The sequence below is a fragment of the Strix aluco genome, chromosome 4, assembly GCF_031877795.1.
Source record: "Strix aluco isolate bStrAlu1 chromosome 4, bStrAlu1.hap1, whole genome shotgun sequence".
Lineage (NCBI taxonomy): Eukaryota > Metazoa > Chordata > Aves > Strigiformes > Strigidae > Strix > Strix aluco.
In genome coordinates, this window is record NC_133934.1 from 43,477,595 (window position 1) to 43,491,842 (window position 14,248).

Below are 14,248 nucleotides of genomic sequence, written 5' to 3' on the forward strand. Positions count from 1 at the left end.
GTCATCAGCTATGAATGTTTGCAGAAAGGTCCTATTTGTTCAATTTCATCATCCAGATCTCTAAAGTTAGCTTTCACATTGTCAAGAACCCATTTACAGAGCATATTTCAGACATCACAAAGTTTTTTATTAGGAAAAAATTTTAAAGCATCAAGTTTCAAAGTGATAATTGTATTTACTTAATTTATATTATAAAGAAACATATTGTATCTTACAAAGGTATGTCCTGTTTAAGTAATGTTATTAAACTGCTGTAATTACCCTTAAGAAACTTAAACAATCCAAGATGTGGTATTGCCTTTAGGCAAATAAGCAAACATGTCAAAGAATATTAAGCATAATATTTTGAATAGGATTTGGAATTAGCACTGCATACCTGTTGAACACTGATAAGTAATGATGCCAGAATTACTGAATCCAAACACTTCTCTCTATGAAAAGCCTCACTCACTACTTCGTTTCTCTTCACATTTCAGTACAAATAAAATAGTCCACTCCTAAAACATGTTCATTCCCACCTCTGTTCTACTTAGCCTCTAGATTTAGTTTTAATTTTCACAGATTGGTGTTTTTGATTGGTCCGTGACAAGGAGATTGCTAATGTATTTCCTCACTGTCAGACTTCTTGGCTGTTAATGCTTTGCACAATACTGGAAAGGCCCAGAGACAGTATATAAGATTTATATAAATAAATGCTGAAACATGAAGTAAAAGCAGCCTCTTGGAATACTGCCTCTGGCCCTGTTTCAGCACCACTTTTGTTGGAAATCTGTATTTTAAAACTACTTCAATTAACCTTAGTTTTTAAACCAAAAATGTTTAACATGGACAAAGCCAGTGTAGTGAAAGAGCTTTCTGAAGACATGTGGTGCCATGTTATGTTGAGAGTTCATCCAAGTCTCAATCAGGTCCTATGTAAATAAAAGGCAAAAGTTCTTTATATATGTAGTTTTTCATTATCCAGATAGTAGCACCATTTTTCTTATTTTAGAAGAGTAATTTTTATTAATTTACTTTTAAGCTTTTCATATTAGTTGTCAAGCATAGAATCAGATTAAAATGTACTTTGATAACATTTTCATCTCATCTCTGAGTCTTTTTATAAATACTAGCTAATACATTATTTATTTAAGGAGTATTAGCAAGGCACTTTAGATCTGCATCCTTTGACTGAGAGGCAGACAAAGCAGAACAAAAGAATAAAGAAGTGAACTGAGATTCTTTTAAACTTTCAGTAATGTAATTAGAAATACACTAAGACAGATGCATTGGTATTCATAAACAGACAGAGAAAAAGAAAGTAACTGAGCTGGAATTCTCTTCTTACACTGAAGGAACAGTCCTAGTTTCAACAACTATCCCATTGTTTTTAAAATTGCCTCTTATAACTCCCATCTTCATGCACCTAACAGGCTTTATTCTTCCTATTTTCAGAATGGGAAACCAAAAAGAAAGTATGCAATTTTCTAAAACAAAAACTACAAAAGTTATTTCAGCATTCATGAAAAAAACTAAACTTATGGCTCTGAAGAAAGAGGGCCTGGTGACGCACAGAGTCTGTACAACAAAGATGAGGAAATGCGTATATCATGTAGTCAAAACTGTTCTGCAGAGACAAGAAATAAATGAAAGGTAAGAATAACCCCAGTGTCCAGGATCTATAGCTCCTCCCTGAGGCTTTTACAAAAAACAAACAAGCAAACAGCCCATGTCCCCCTCAGCCATGTCCCCCCCCCGCCTCCAACCACAGCCACACATTCTCAATTTTAGATCTTTGAATATTCATTTTGTAACATCAATGGACTTCTCAGCCTAAATTATGGTCGAATTAGCAATCTGTTTATTTTATAAGACTTTCATAAATTATCCTGTTATCACAATCTGGACTTTGTAAAGATCATTTCACCTAGGAAAGAGCCTGGCTCTCCAGATACCCATTTTAAATACTGTACTCTATGATTTTAGACGATAAAGCAAGACAAAAAAACCCCAACCACCCAAATAGAACATTTGGTTGTCATACAATGCAAGAGTCTCCTAAATGCCGTTCTTAAGTAGCATGATGACACATAATAAAGAATCCTCTGTCCAACATCCCTGTGGTTCTAAGGTAAAAGGTGTATTACAAGTTAAGAAAACTCATGAACTACTAGCACTTCTCAGATATACCACACTATTTTTTGAAGCAGATGAGTATGATCTAAATAGTCCTTAACTCCACTGTATATTTTCCCCCAGATGCAGAAAATCACGGAATCACAGAATCATTCAGGTCGGAAAAGACCCTTGGGATCATCGAGTCCAACCATCAGCCCTACTCTGCAAAGTTCTCCCCTACACCACCACATCCCCCAACATCTCATCTAAACGACCCTTAAACACAACCAGGGATGGTGACTCCACCACCTCCCTGGGCAGCCTATTCCCCTGTCTGACCACTATGTCCAGTCTAAACCTCCCCTGTTGCAGTTTAAAGCCATTCCTGACAGTGTGGACTTCCATTGCCACAAAATAAATGGAGAATGGAAAAGAAAATATTTGAAAGATGCATATTATCTACCTAAAACATGCAAGCCACAAATTACTACAGGCAGCCACTGCAATACCTTAACCATTCAGGCTAGGGTATAAACCCTTGCTTCCCCAATAAAGCCCACTAATCTAAAGCGCTGTTCCAAGACAAACAGAACTAAGAAGCAGTTTCACAAGTCACTGAGGTGACTTTCAACATTACATTCCAGATCTGCTCCAAAGGAAACTGAAACTTCAGGGGTGCCTGGAGATGGACAGGCCTTATCACAAATTAGCAAAATCAAACAAACAAAATTCAAGAAATAAGAATGGCATAGCATGGTCCAGTAAACCAAGAGTATAAAAGGAAATAAATGAGAAGGAAAGAAGGGTTAAAAGAATAACAAGGTCAAGACTGCAAATAGCTATTTTTTGACTTGTAAATGAAGGGAAAAAAAGGCAAAAGTAAAGAAGAGATTATTGATATAAGCAGGAGTAAGAAAAAGTAGTCTTGTGACAGAAAAATATTATGTTGACACATCATCTACATATCAATAGATATTATATCAATCGGAATGAAAATAAAATACTAAATTACAATACACAGCACATTTCTAAAGTTTCTGAAATACTACTAGATTAAAATGGCTAACAACATTTTTCTATTCACACTCAGCAACATTACACATGCCATTTATACTTTCAGATGATCTTCAATGCTCCATACACAGAAAAACATCCAGATATACAAAGATAACATTTTTGACCCAAGGAACTCCTTAGGTACAATAATCTTCCTCCATTCTTAACAAGTACTCTCTCTTTGCAGAAGACTAGTAAGAAGACAAATTAGTAAGATTCTACTCCGAAGTGATTAGTAGAAGACTATTGTAGATTCCTATATAAAAGTATGTTTATTGGGCAAAATAGTTTCATAAAGAAAACCAGTCAGCCTATGGGGAAAATATAAGAAAAATATTTATATTCGGGAACATTTTAACAACTACCTCCATAAACTATCTCCCCTAGGAAATAAATACAAAATATTCTGGAAACACTTCTTGTTTACAAAAGGTTGCATAATAAAAAAGAACCGCTATTTTTTGTCACACTGTTCTAAACATTAATAAAAAAATATAACAACACTGTGAATTAATGGAATAGAAACTATTGTTTAAGTTAATGAACTATTTTAGAACTGTAAAATACTGCATTTGGTAACTAAAGTAAAATCACCACAAATACCTACAATAAACACAAAATCCAGTAGACCAACAGAAGAAAAAATGAAACATGATAGAATTGCTGTGCTTAAAGGTTGTCAAAATAGTTTGTACATGAATTTGAGTTAAAATGAAAAATGTCATTTCATCCCAGAACTATCAATACTTGAATAAAAGCTGTAAGAGACCCACTAAAGCAAGAAGGCCCCTGATAAAGCTGTAAGATTGCTCAAGCATCTAAAGAAACATGTGAGGAGATGGGAGTGTTAAAAGAATTAAAAAAAAAAGAGGAGAGGCACTTTGTTGTAGTTACAGTATTAGCAATGAATTTTGACAAGTTTAAATAACAATTCTCAATAATAAAAATTGCAAAAAATTCAGAAAGAAACCATTTGTCTAGTCAATACTATCACTGGAACAAAGCAGTACTTCAGTTTCTGCATTGGAATTTTTGCCTATTTTTATCCTCTCAAAAACTAGTGATCTTCATTTTAAAGCACACATATAGGAAATAATGTAAGAATCACAATAAACCTCAATAAAATATTTGATTTTACTGCATAAGAATAATAGATATGGCTGTTAATGATTTTCAAGTCTCAAAAGCCCTCTCCTGCCACAAAGAATACATATTAATCCTTTTAATCCTTTATAAAGTATTTCTGCAATCACTGTAGCTACCATAATGCTTATAGTCTAGTAAAGTCTGTTGGTAAGACACATTAAGCATCTGATTGTTCAGAAGCAAGTTTAGTTCTTGGGCCTTTCCTCAGTCTTGAGCTAGCAAATAAGAATGGAATTAACAAATACTTTAAACAAGTCCATCATAAAATAGCTTTACTAAAGTTTCCATCTTGAATAGCATAAGTATGTATTTAAGCTTATGAAAATATTTGAAAAGCAGGACCTGAACAACCTGGTTCTCAACTCTAATCTGAATAGTTAAGATTTTACAAATGGAAAAGTAACACTTTTGAAGATGACTGTCAAAGAGCTTATACAAAAAGGGTGAGGAACACACCCAAGAAACAAATTTTTTTTGAACTAAAGATACCTAGGATTGTCAAATACGTTCCATTAACACACATACACAAATGGCTACTCATACTTGATAAAAAATAAGTAGTATTAAAGGTAGAACACCTGTATCTCTCACCAAGGCACCGGTGTTCCGTTACAACTACAAAATTTATATAATGAGAGGCTTTAAGAAACCAAACTAAATGCTACCTCTAAACGACAGCCTTCCTACCTGAAATCAAGCCTAGTAAAGAAGCAGAAACTACATCTGTGACACCCTTTACATTCCCACAATTAAAAATCTACCAACTGTTGTCTAGGTAGCTCAGTCACTATTGTCTTGTACACCTGGATTTCCACCCAGCTGTTCAGATTTGTGTTACGCATTACTTAATCTGACGTGCTATGTCCTTTGCAGCTGTGCTTGATATGAAGATTATGGTGGAGACATAGTTTATTGCATGTTTTTATACTTCAAAGCTTTTAAAGGCTGTAAAACTGGTTAAGTTTTGTGAAGTTGTAGAAATCAAGATAGTTTGGGGTTTATTATAAATTTAAGTGTTGTACTTTGTATTTGTTTCTATATTTTCTAAGAACAGCTCTGGATTACATGCAAGTAATGTTTCTAGGTGGGGATTTTAGGTACTTCTTACAGTGAAATTTAGGTAAACAACTCTTAGGAGAAGAAAAGGATTACAATGAGAGCAAATAGATTCCTTAAAACAGAGAAACCTTGTTCTTGCAATGTAGTATGTGGAAAGTGCTTTTTTTTTTTTTTTTTTGGTCAATTTCCTGTTGAAGAGAATATACTTTGCACAAAACATTTCAATACCCATTGTGCTACAGAATATGGGTGATAAATACTTTAATCATAGCTTACAGCTCAGGGAAGACCTCAGAAGTATTTAAATATTCAGGTAGTGAGGCAACTGCTAATGAGCTCTAAGTCACTCCCAGCAGGGATTTTCTTTAGGTAGCTCAGTAGTAACTTGGGTATTTTAAGTACTGCACTTCTGATGCACTTTGAAGGAGAGCTACTGACTGATACAATGATTTTGAGAGTAATATGAAAATTTCTGTTTCAACTTATATTTTATATGCTTTATACCTTCTTTAGAAGACAAGATCCTAGAACTTCTCAAAATACTCAACACTTTGCTAGGTCTTAGGCTGGAATTTGGGTTGTTCAGCAATGTTAAAATTGTTCTGACCAGTGACAAAATCTTTGTTGTTAGATAACTGATTTTCTGCTAATAGAACTAGTAAATTGGGCATTGAATTTTGAGGAAATGTAGTGGTTCTTGAAATTTAACTGATTGTTTTCTTTTGGGATTCAACCCTAAGATTGGTTATAAGTTCTTCTATTAGATATAAATGCTATTAGTTATAAGTTCTTCCATCAAAGTTTACTTATTTTACTCTCATAGAACAAAGCTACTTTGCTCAAGTTTTGTCACACAGACCATAATACTTACAGTTTTTGCCTTCTGTATGATACAGCTATGAATATCCAAGGAACTTAAAATTTAAGACACCTTCAAACATACACCTTGTCCTTCCACTACATTTGATGGTTTCTTTGCTTATAATAAGATTCTGCAACCTTGTTATCCTTAGTCTTATAAGAAGGGTAGCAGGTTAAGGCAGGATTCTAGCTTGACTTTGGATAAATTGAGGACTTTGGAAACTTTAGCTCCAAAAAAGCTATGAAAAGGGAAGAAAGTCAGTTATAAAGATTTTTGGGATCCAGAATAAAATGTGATGCATAGAAAAACAGTAACATGCTAAAAGGTCATAAATACTTCAGTAGATTCTTTTGAAGGCCTCTTACTCTGCTGTAGATCACTTGGATGAACTCATGGCTACCAGTGTTTGTTGCTGCCTAAATATCAGCTGTGCTTATTACTAGGCTGGACAACTTCTTGGGTGCTGGGAAAAATAACAGTTTAGTCAGTGCTTTTCTTGTCACCATTAAACTATTGTTATTTCATCATGACTTTAGGAACTATAGCTTCTGGTTATTTTCTTCCCAGCTGAGACAAAAAAAAATGAAAATCCCAATTGCTCTCTACTTTTATCACACTTACCACACAGAATTCCAAAAATATTTGCAGTGGCTATGTTATTGAAACTGGCTTTTCTGGGAAAAATCAGAACAACTGAAGCCTGGTTTCTGCAGATTTTATTGCTATGTGCAAATGTCCAGACTGTGGTAATCCTGGCTCATGCCCCTATCTGTATCTCCTGTTCAGCAAGTTTTACATGTGCTAAGTGGCTCACTCTTATGCCTCACAGACCAGGTAACTGTTCAGCTTGTTCTATGGCCCTTCTTTTGACAGTAACATTAATATCCATTTCTGCTACCTTATACCTATTCAGCAGTTTTCACAAAACATTTAATATATTTTACATGTTTTTCCTTCTGGCCAGTTTCTTCAGAAAACAGTAATATTTAAATCTTTCCAGTTCATGTGATTATGCTTCCAAGATTTTTTCAAAGTTACTACAAATCAGAAATTCAGTCTAATGAAACAGTTGTCTAAGTACAATTTAGAAAACTAGATTCTTTTTATTACCAAAATACAAGAGAATGGCCAACTAGTATCATTGATGTTTTGCTTTTTTTTTTTTTTTGTCTTTACCATATAAAACTCAAATTTACAGAAATGTTCATGAAAGTGGCACAAACTGCAAGGATTCTTCATTTGCTCTGCAATACATCCGCGGTTTTAAATAGGCTCGTCTTTTTCCACTGGAGCATATTAGCTATTTACCGGATATTCAGGATATACCTTAGAACTCTCTTTCAGCTCCAGAAAGAGGGGAAGTGATGTGCATAGGTGATAATATGTAAGTGCTTAGAAGTTCCTAGCAATGACATTACAGTCTAGAATCCACGACAAATTTTTCTGCATGCTTTCTTATCTCCTAAAAGAAAGAACCCCCTCCTTTCGCCAAGATGCAGAGACAGGACTTTGAAGTCTCACCCAAACAGCACGCAAGTATTTGCCGTGTCCTGAATGAGTCTGAGCTTTTGTTCTGTGGGCTGCGCATCAGCGCCCAATAGCTCAAGGGCTCTGTACTTCCCCCTTGTGCGGCTCTGCCCTCAGAAGAAATCCAGCCTGCGAGAACCCTGCCCGTGCTGTGTGCGAGTGACCTCCTCAGCCACGGTAGCGTCATTACAGGAAGGTCACGGTGCAGAATTGTACTGACTTCCAAAATGAATAGGCTTTTGAGGTACAGCTGCCGTATTTTTCCTCTCTTGAAGATCCACAATGAAATGGAGACAAAAGAGGAAATGTATTTTTAGTGGGAACGTTGGAAAAGTAATTTTTTTGTTAGCAATATCTTTATATTCACAAATTTGTGTGCTGTTGCCAGATGGAGAATTATTAATTATTATTAAATTCAAGGGTGGGCCATGAAAGTGTCAGGGAGCTTTGAAAGAGACTGAGAAGTTGGCATGAAGCATATTTGTTGCAGTTCAGCAACAGTTGTATCTGCAGACTATTAACATAGCACAATTATGGGTTTCAAAAAGGGAAATAAAGCAAAAGTTACAAATTAATTGATACTGATGAGATTACTTAAAAGTATACTTGATTTTAAAATCATTGACTATTATGTCAGCAGTGTTTCTCATGACTCATTCTGCTCAGGGATTAAGATTTGCCTTCTCATTTAACGATTCTGCAAGAGTTAAGATTCAGAGAAGCAGAATTTACATTAAAATTTAAAGAACATAAAGCTTTTTTTCTAGACTTCTTGTAAACATCTTTATATTAGCAGCCTCTGACATTAATACAACAATGGTGTAAAAGACCTAAGCAAAAAAGCTCCATAGCTTGTACACAACTTCCTAGTTCAGTTAATACTTATGTGCCGTTCTGTAGTCATATCACTGAAGTAAAGACTGATCTGCCAGATAAAATAAGAGCAACAAGATACTGAAGCATTACAACAGTGCATCTTTGCTATTAAAATGCTGCAGCCTCATTGCAACAGTCAAACTCACTCAAACTGTCTATGCTGTATTTCATAAAAGAAATCAGCAACTTCTAATTGGTTCTGAACAGCACTGTACTTGTACCAATGGAAGGAAATACAGAGTATGTGAGTCTGAGGGCACCAGCGAGGCTTTTTTGCTGTGTTACAAAAGTAAATGCTGTTGGCCCTAGGGTCTATGCAGTGGATCTTTAGTAATTTTGTTTTCAGAGTTCCTTCATGCCTATGTGCTGCCTATTCTAAGATAATTTTCACCACACAAAACACATTTTGTAACTCAATAAGACTGAAATATGTGTTAAAGCGTAACAGACTGACGGTGGTAAAAACATTCAAGCAAACAGAAACAGTGTTTCATTCTAGTAGAACAGTATTGTCTACAGACTGACTCTCAGTACCTTAACAGTCTTATTAATGACTTGAAAACTTTATAGTACCCTATAAAAAAACCTTTGTGTCTTTTGCTTTCTTAGCAAAAAAACTTTGTAAGAAAGTTTGCTGTTCAAGTTATGGAAGCATGGATGTTTTCAAAATTCAAATACTAGGAAAACTAAGTTCATTTGAGGCAATATGTATCATGGTGAATTCTCACCTGAAAGACAGATCAGGTTTTTTTCTCCTAGTTGCATTACCTGTGGATATGAGTTGGCAGAGCAACTCTTTCTCCCTGTGCCATCCATTGGCATAGAGATGGAGGAGTGTGTGGGATTCACCTCACCTGTTACGACAAGCTAATAATGAAGTGTTTAGTCTGAAGCATTTGCCCTAAGTTCTTGTCAGTGTAGCAAACAGATGTGCTTCTCTCTAGTGACTGCAGAGGGAGTCTAGGGTGACTTGGTCAGGTTAAATATCTAACTTACAGATGGATAAAATTAGGTGAAAAGGTCTTTAGTATTAATTAATAGTAATTATTTTTCTTCACTAAGAGTGGTCCCTCTGTTGCTACTACTCTATTTGACAACTCAAAAGTATTATTAACAGCATGTTAGCTGTCATATTGTTGAAGGTTAAACTTTTAGAACAATGTAGCAATATTACCCTTAGGTCAAGAAAGATGTTCTTTGTATATGTTAAAGCCAAAGACATCCCTAATGAGAAGAACAAGTAGAAGCCACCTTTGAGCAAGGACATCCCGGAGCAATTAGACCTTGAAGAGGGTACATTGCCAACTTGGCAAGCAAACTCAAGGTCCATGTATCCTGGACTGAACTATCCTCATTATAACACTAAAACTCACACCTATAGGTCAAGAAGACTCTTACCTGTGTGAAGACCCTTTCCCTGAGTATGTGTAGTAGTAGAAGTATTGTGCCAGTACTATTATAATTGCATGTAAATTACTAACCAATCATCGTAGAGAGGATGGACTTGGAAAATTACTAACTCTGGAAGTTTTGTGTATGAATGTAGTGCGAAAAGTCCCATTGGTGTGTTTGATTTGTGGGAAACCACAGAGCACCTAGGCTTGCACACCCCTAAAATAAATAAGTAATGTCTCTCCTGCATGTGTGGTTATTGACCTCTTGTACACCGGGCGACGAATCCACTTTTCAGACAATATTACCTAACCCAACAACAACAAAAGAATTAATAGAAGTTAACAGCTTGTGTTGCCCTAGTGTCCACATCAGTACCACTGGCAGACTGAAATATCTTACTGAGAGGGAAGGAACAATCTAAGAGAAGAAATACAAGAAGGAGCATTCCCTGGCTGTCATAATTGTGTGACTTTTTTTACAATTCCTCTTTCCTGCTTCATGAAGTCTGAAGGAGAATGAACAACTGGAATGTTTTTGCACCCATAACTGTGATTCTTGTCCTTTTTTCCAAGCAGATATTAAAAAACCCCAAACAAAACAAACAACTATTAATGACGTGACATGGCTATGATATTGCTTGATGGGCATTACAATTATATTTTTGGGGTAAGCTTCCTAATGTGTTGGCCAGGCTCATCACGTAATTCCTTTGTTTAGCATACTTAGATCTACAGCTTCTCTTGGCTTAGAAGATCAGGTGGCTTCAATCTAAGCTTGAGTACATAACCAATGTACTCAATGTGTTGAGGTACAACTTTTCCCACTTTGTATGCAAGAACAGCTGAACACACTTGATGTCTCTATAAATGATCTTTTGACCCAGTGAAAATTTCAGCGTCTCAATATTCAGCTTCTCTGGGCTATATTTCCATTGAAGACTCAGGTAAGGATAAAGGCAATGCTGTTGTCTTCATGAGTCACAAACAAGACTCTCTGGAGATATTTTCTACAAAGTAACTTTTCACCTTGAAATGAAAGCATATATAAGCACATATAGCCCTAACATGACTTTTCAGAGCTGTACTTTTTTAATGTTATTGACTTCACAGCAAAAGATATGAAGCAATTTAAAGCACGACGTGTGTTACAGGAAAATGATTGCTACATTTCTTTAAGGAAATGTTGAGAACTTTAAAAGAATTAGGTAGTCTTCAGATGTAACTAAAGAACCTTACAGGAAGTTCTGAATGGGGAACTACAAATTCTATCTGGTCCAAATAGGGCTTTTTGAACAAAACTCTCCTTTGAGAATATCAAGTATGCTCTGCTGACTTTAAACAAAAATAGGTTGTGAAGAACTATATAAACCTCTGTGTGCGTTAAGCAATCATACTAGAATTAAGGCTCAGACCTGTGAAGTGGCAAACACTGTCTGTGCACTGCTGGTTGACCTTAATTTCTATTAGGTTTAGAACGAAAGGAAGACAGTGGAAAGCATTATGAGTTATTCATAATAAGAATGAACCAAAACACCTAAACCAAACTTACACAGCAGTTACTTTTATATTTTGTCATCGAACAAAAGCAAATGCACATAAATTTCACTATAAAGTATCAAAAGAAGTTTTGAAATTGGGACCACCTTAATGTCTTTTGGAACTGCTTTACACAAGAGGATATTTGGCTGGATTTAGAAAATTTTAGGTTATCTCATAGTATAGACCCCAAATCCCATTGGTATGGGGCTTGGAGACATTCTCATTAATTGACGGTAAAAACTGTATCAACTGCCTGATACATGCTCTTCAGGGGCAAATTATGAATTCTTTCACCTAGACTAATGAGGTAACAGTCACACAGAATGTTGTCAGAGCCAATTCTGTTTCTAATTTTGCCATGTGGCTCTTGAATCAAGTAGAACTTCATTTCCCAAGCATAAAACAATGAAACACTCTAGAGAACTAAAGAGGTCAGAATCTGTTCTTCCATGTGCTTACTACCACTGCATGATCCACTGTTCTTATGTGACTACCTCTAAGCAGGTCCACTGTGATACCTGTCCTTCGGTACCTTCCACAATCAGAGGATGATGATATCCAGTGACTCAGTTAAAAGGCATGCACTTACCTGACATCAGGGACTGGGTTGCCAGTAACTCGGCACTCCAGCAATACTTTGTTTCCTTCAGCAACTTCCTGGCTCCGGAGCTTCTGAGTGAATTGAGGTGGTGAAGATTTATTCTCTTCCATGTTGATGAAGGGTTGGCAAAGGACCATTTTGCTCTCAGTGATGCTCTCCCTTTCAGCAAAGTGTTCTCCGCTCAGATGAGCCCCAGGTAATTTTGTCTCAGGCTCAGTCTCTTGATGTGGCTTGTCAAACTCCTGGTTCACCAAGGCAGTTACAGATGGTTGCTTCTTTTTAGGAGACAGGTATCCACTGTCTGGAGAAGACGAGTCCCCATCAGGGCTTCGGCCTCTTGTCTTTGCTGCCTGTCTAAATATAGATGACAGTTCCTCTATGAATGTGGCAGCTTTGTCACACAGCTTGTTCCTGAAAGGAACTTCTCCCTGGGATGCCAATTTGGACTTTGGGTTTGCCCTAGGCACACCTGGACCATCTTTCTCCAAATGTTTCAGGCTTCTAATGAAGCTGGGACTAGCAGTTAGCAAAGGTGAAGTGCTTGCTTGCCTCCGGGAAACTGTAACAAAACTACCTGCTGTTTGAGGTGCGGTGGATTGCTCTTTCTGATTCCCTGGGGGAAGGTGACTTGCAGCAGATGAAGTCGGACTGCTTGCTTGAGGCCTCTGTAAAGCATCTTGCTTGTGCAGTTTGGTATCACTGAAAGAAGGATGTTCTGAAGTGCTAGAAAGAGAGGTGTTTAAATAATGAGTGAAGTCTGGCGCTGCATTCTGATCCTCCTTCATGGAATTGGCAATGGCTTCCTGAGCTATGTCAAGGCTCTTACATATCTCCTCCTGGGTAAGGAAGGCAGAAAGTTCATTTGAAAATTCCCCATTCTGTATGTCTGATAGGGGATCATACAAAAAGTAGGATGAAGCTTCCGACATATTTTCAGGATATCCCTTATTGGTGCCTCTTTCTGCACAGTAAGCCTCCTTCAGCACTGAAGAAAGAGGCAATGCCTGGCCACAGCTTCTGTCTTGCATCCTGGAAGACATAAACACAATTCCTTAATGAAAAAACTTCTCCATAAAAAAACCTCTTAGATCCTGGTTCCCATAAACTGCGACACCAAAACTGGGAGAAGAGCAGAACCCAACAGTGCATGAAATACTGTAAGCCTTGGTTTCTATTAGAATGGGCCAGGGTTGCAAATTGTCTAGGTGAAAATGAGAGCACTTAGGAGCAATTTTTCTCATGCATCTTCTATGAAAAACTATGAAGATATCTTTTTTCTGTACACTGCCTAGCACAAGTTCAATTCCACTGGACCAATCTGAGTGACTTGTTACTTCACATCAATGCTATTATACATTTTTTCTGGTTTTAGGCTTCTGATGATTTGTGGAATATATTTACTTTTCTCCTTCCCATAACACTTCCTTCCAGACACTAAACCATCAAATTCTGAGAGGAAAAGTGTTCCAGCTGAAACCATTATGAGAATCTACACAAGGATGTTTGGATTAGAAATTCCAAATTATCCTTTCTGTTTAATGTTGGCAATGTGTTTAATAATATTTTAGATCTTCTGTTAATGTTTTTAACTTGTTACCTTTCAATACAATTTAGTAGCACTTTCCTCAACACTGGCAAGTGGAATATCAAACTACCACATGCTAAAACTAAAACACCAAAGAAATAGATTTCACAACCCATGTATCATCCTGCACCATATAAGTGTATAACATATATTCTGTACCAGTTTCACAAAGTACAGAAGCATCTATACCTCTCCAGCTTTCCCACATGATTTTAGAAAGAAGGTGAGTGTTCTCTGCCTCTGTAAAACCAGCAAGAAACAAGACATTAAGGAAACTGCTCTTTTCCCAAGGGAAGGATCTGCCTGAAACTCTCCTTATTGAAATTTATTTGTCCTGCTGGTCACTAGATTGTGAGTGATCTGATCTTAAAAGTAATTGTTACTTCTGCAAAGCATTTAATTAAGTTGAACATCAGTGTTTTTACCCTTGAAAATCCTCTTCTTATTATGATAATTTCTCTGAGATTAATTTTGCACAAGATTTTAAAAAATATTATATTTTCTTA

The 14,248-nt window shown here is 36.4% G+C and overlaps 1 protein-coding gene across 5 annotated transcripts in view; it reads right to left on the reverse strand.

The window, feature by feature from the left end:
* The window catches only part of PALLD (palladin, cytoskeletal associated protein), a 206,738-nt gene that overhangs the window by 190,456 nt on the left and 2,034 nt on the right, over window positions 1-14,248 (reverse strand). For all 5 annotated transcript variants that reach the window (XM_074822854.1, XM_074822853.1, XM_074822851.1 and 2 more), the window contains exon 2: window positions 12,146-13,186. In XM_074822854.1, the coding sequence (XP_074678955.1) occupies window positions 12,146-13,185 (1,040 nt within the window). In that variant the 5' untranslated portion in view covers window position 13,186. The remainder of the gene's footprint in view (window positions 1-12,145; window positions 13,187-14,248) is intronic.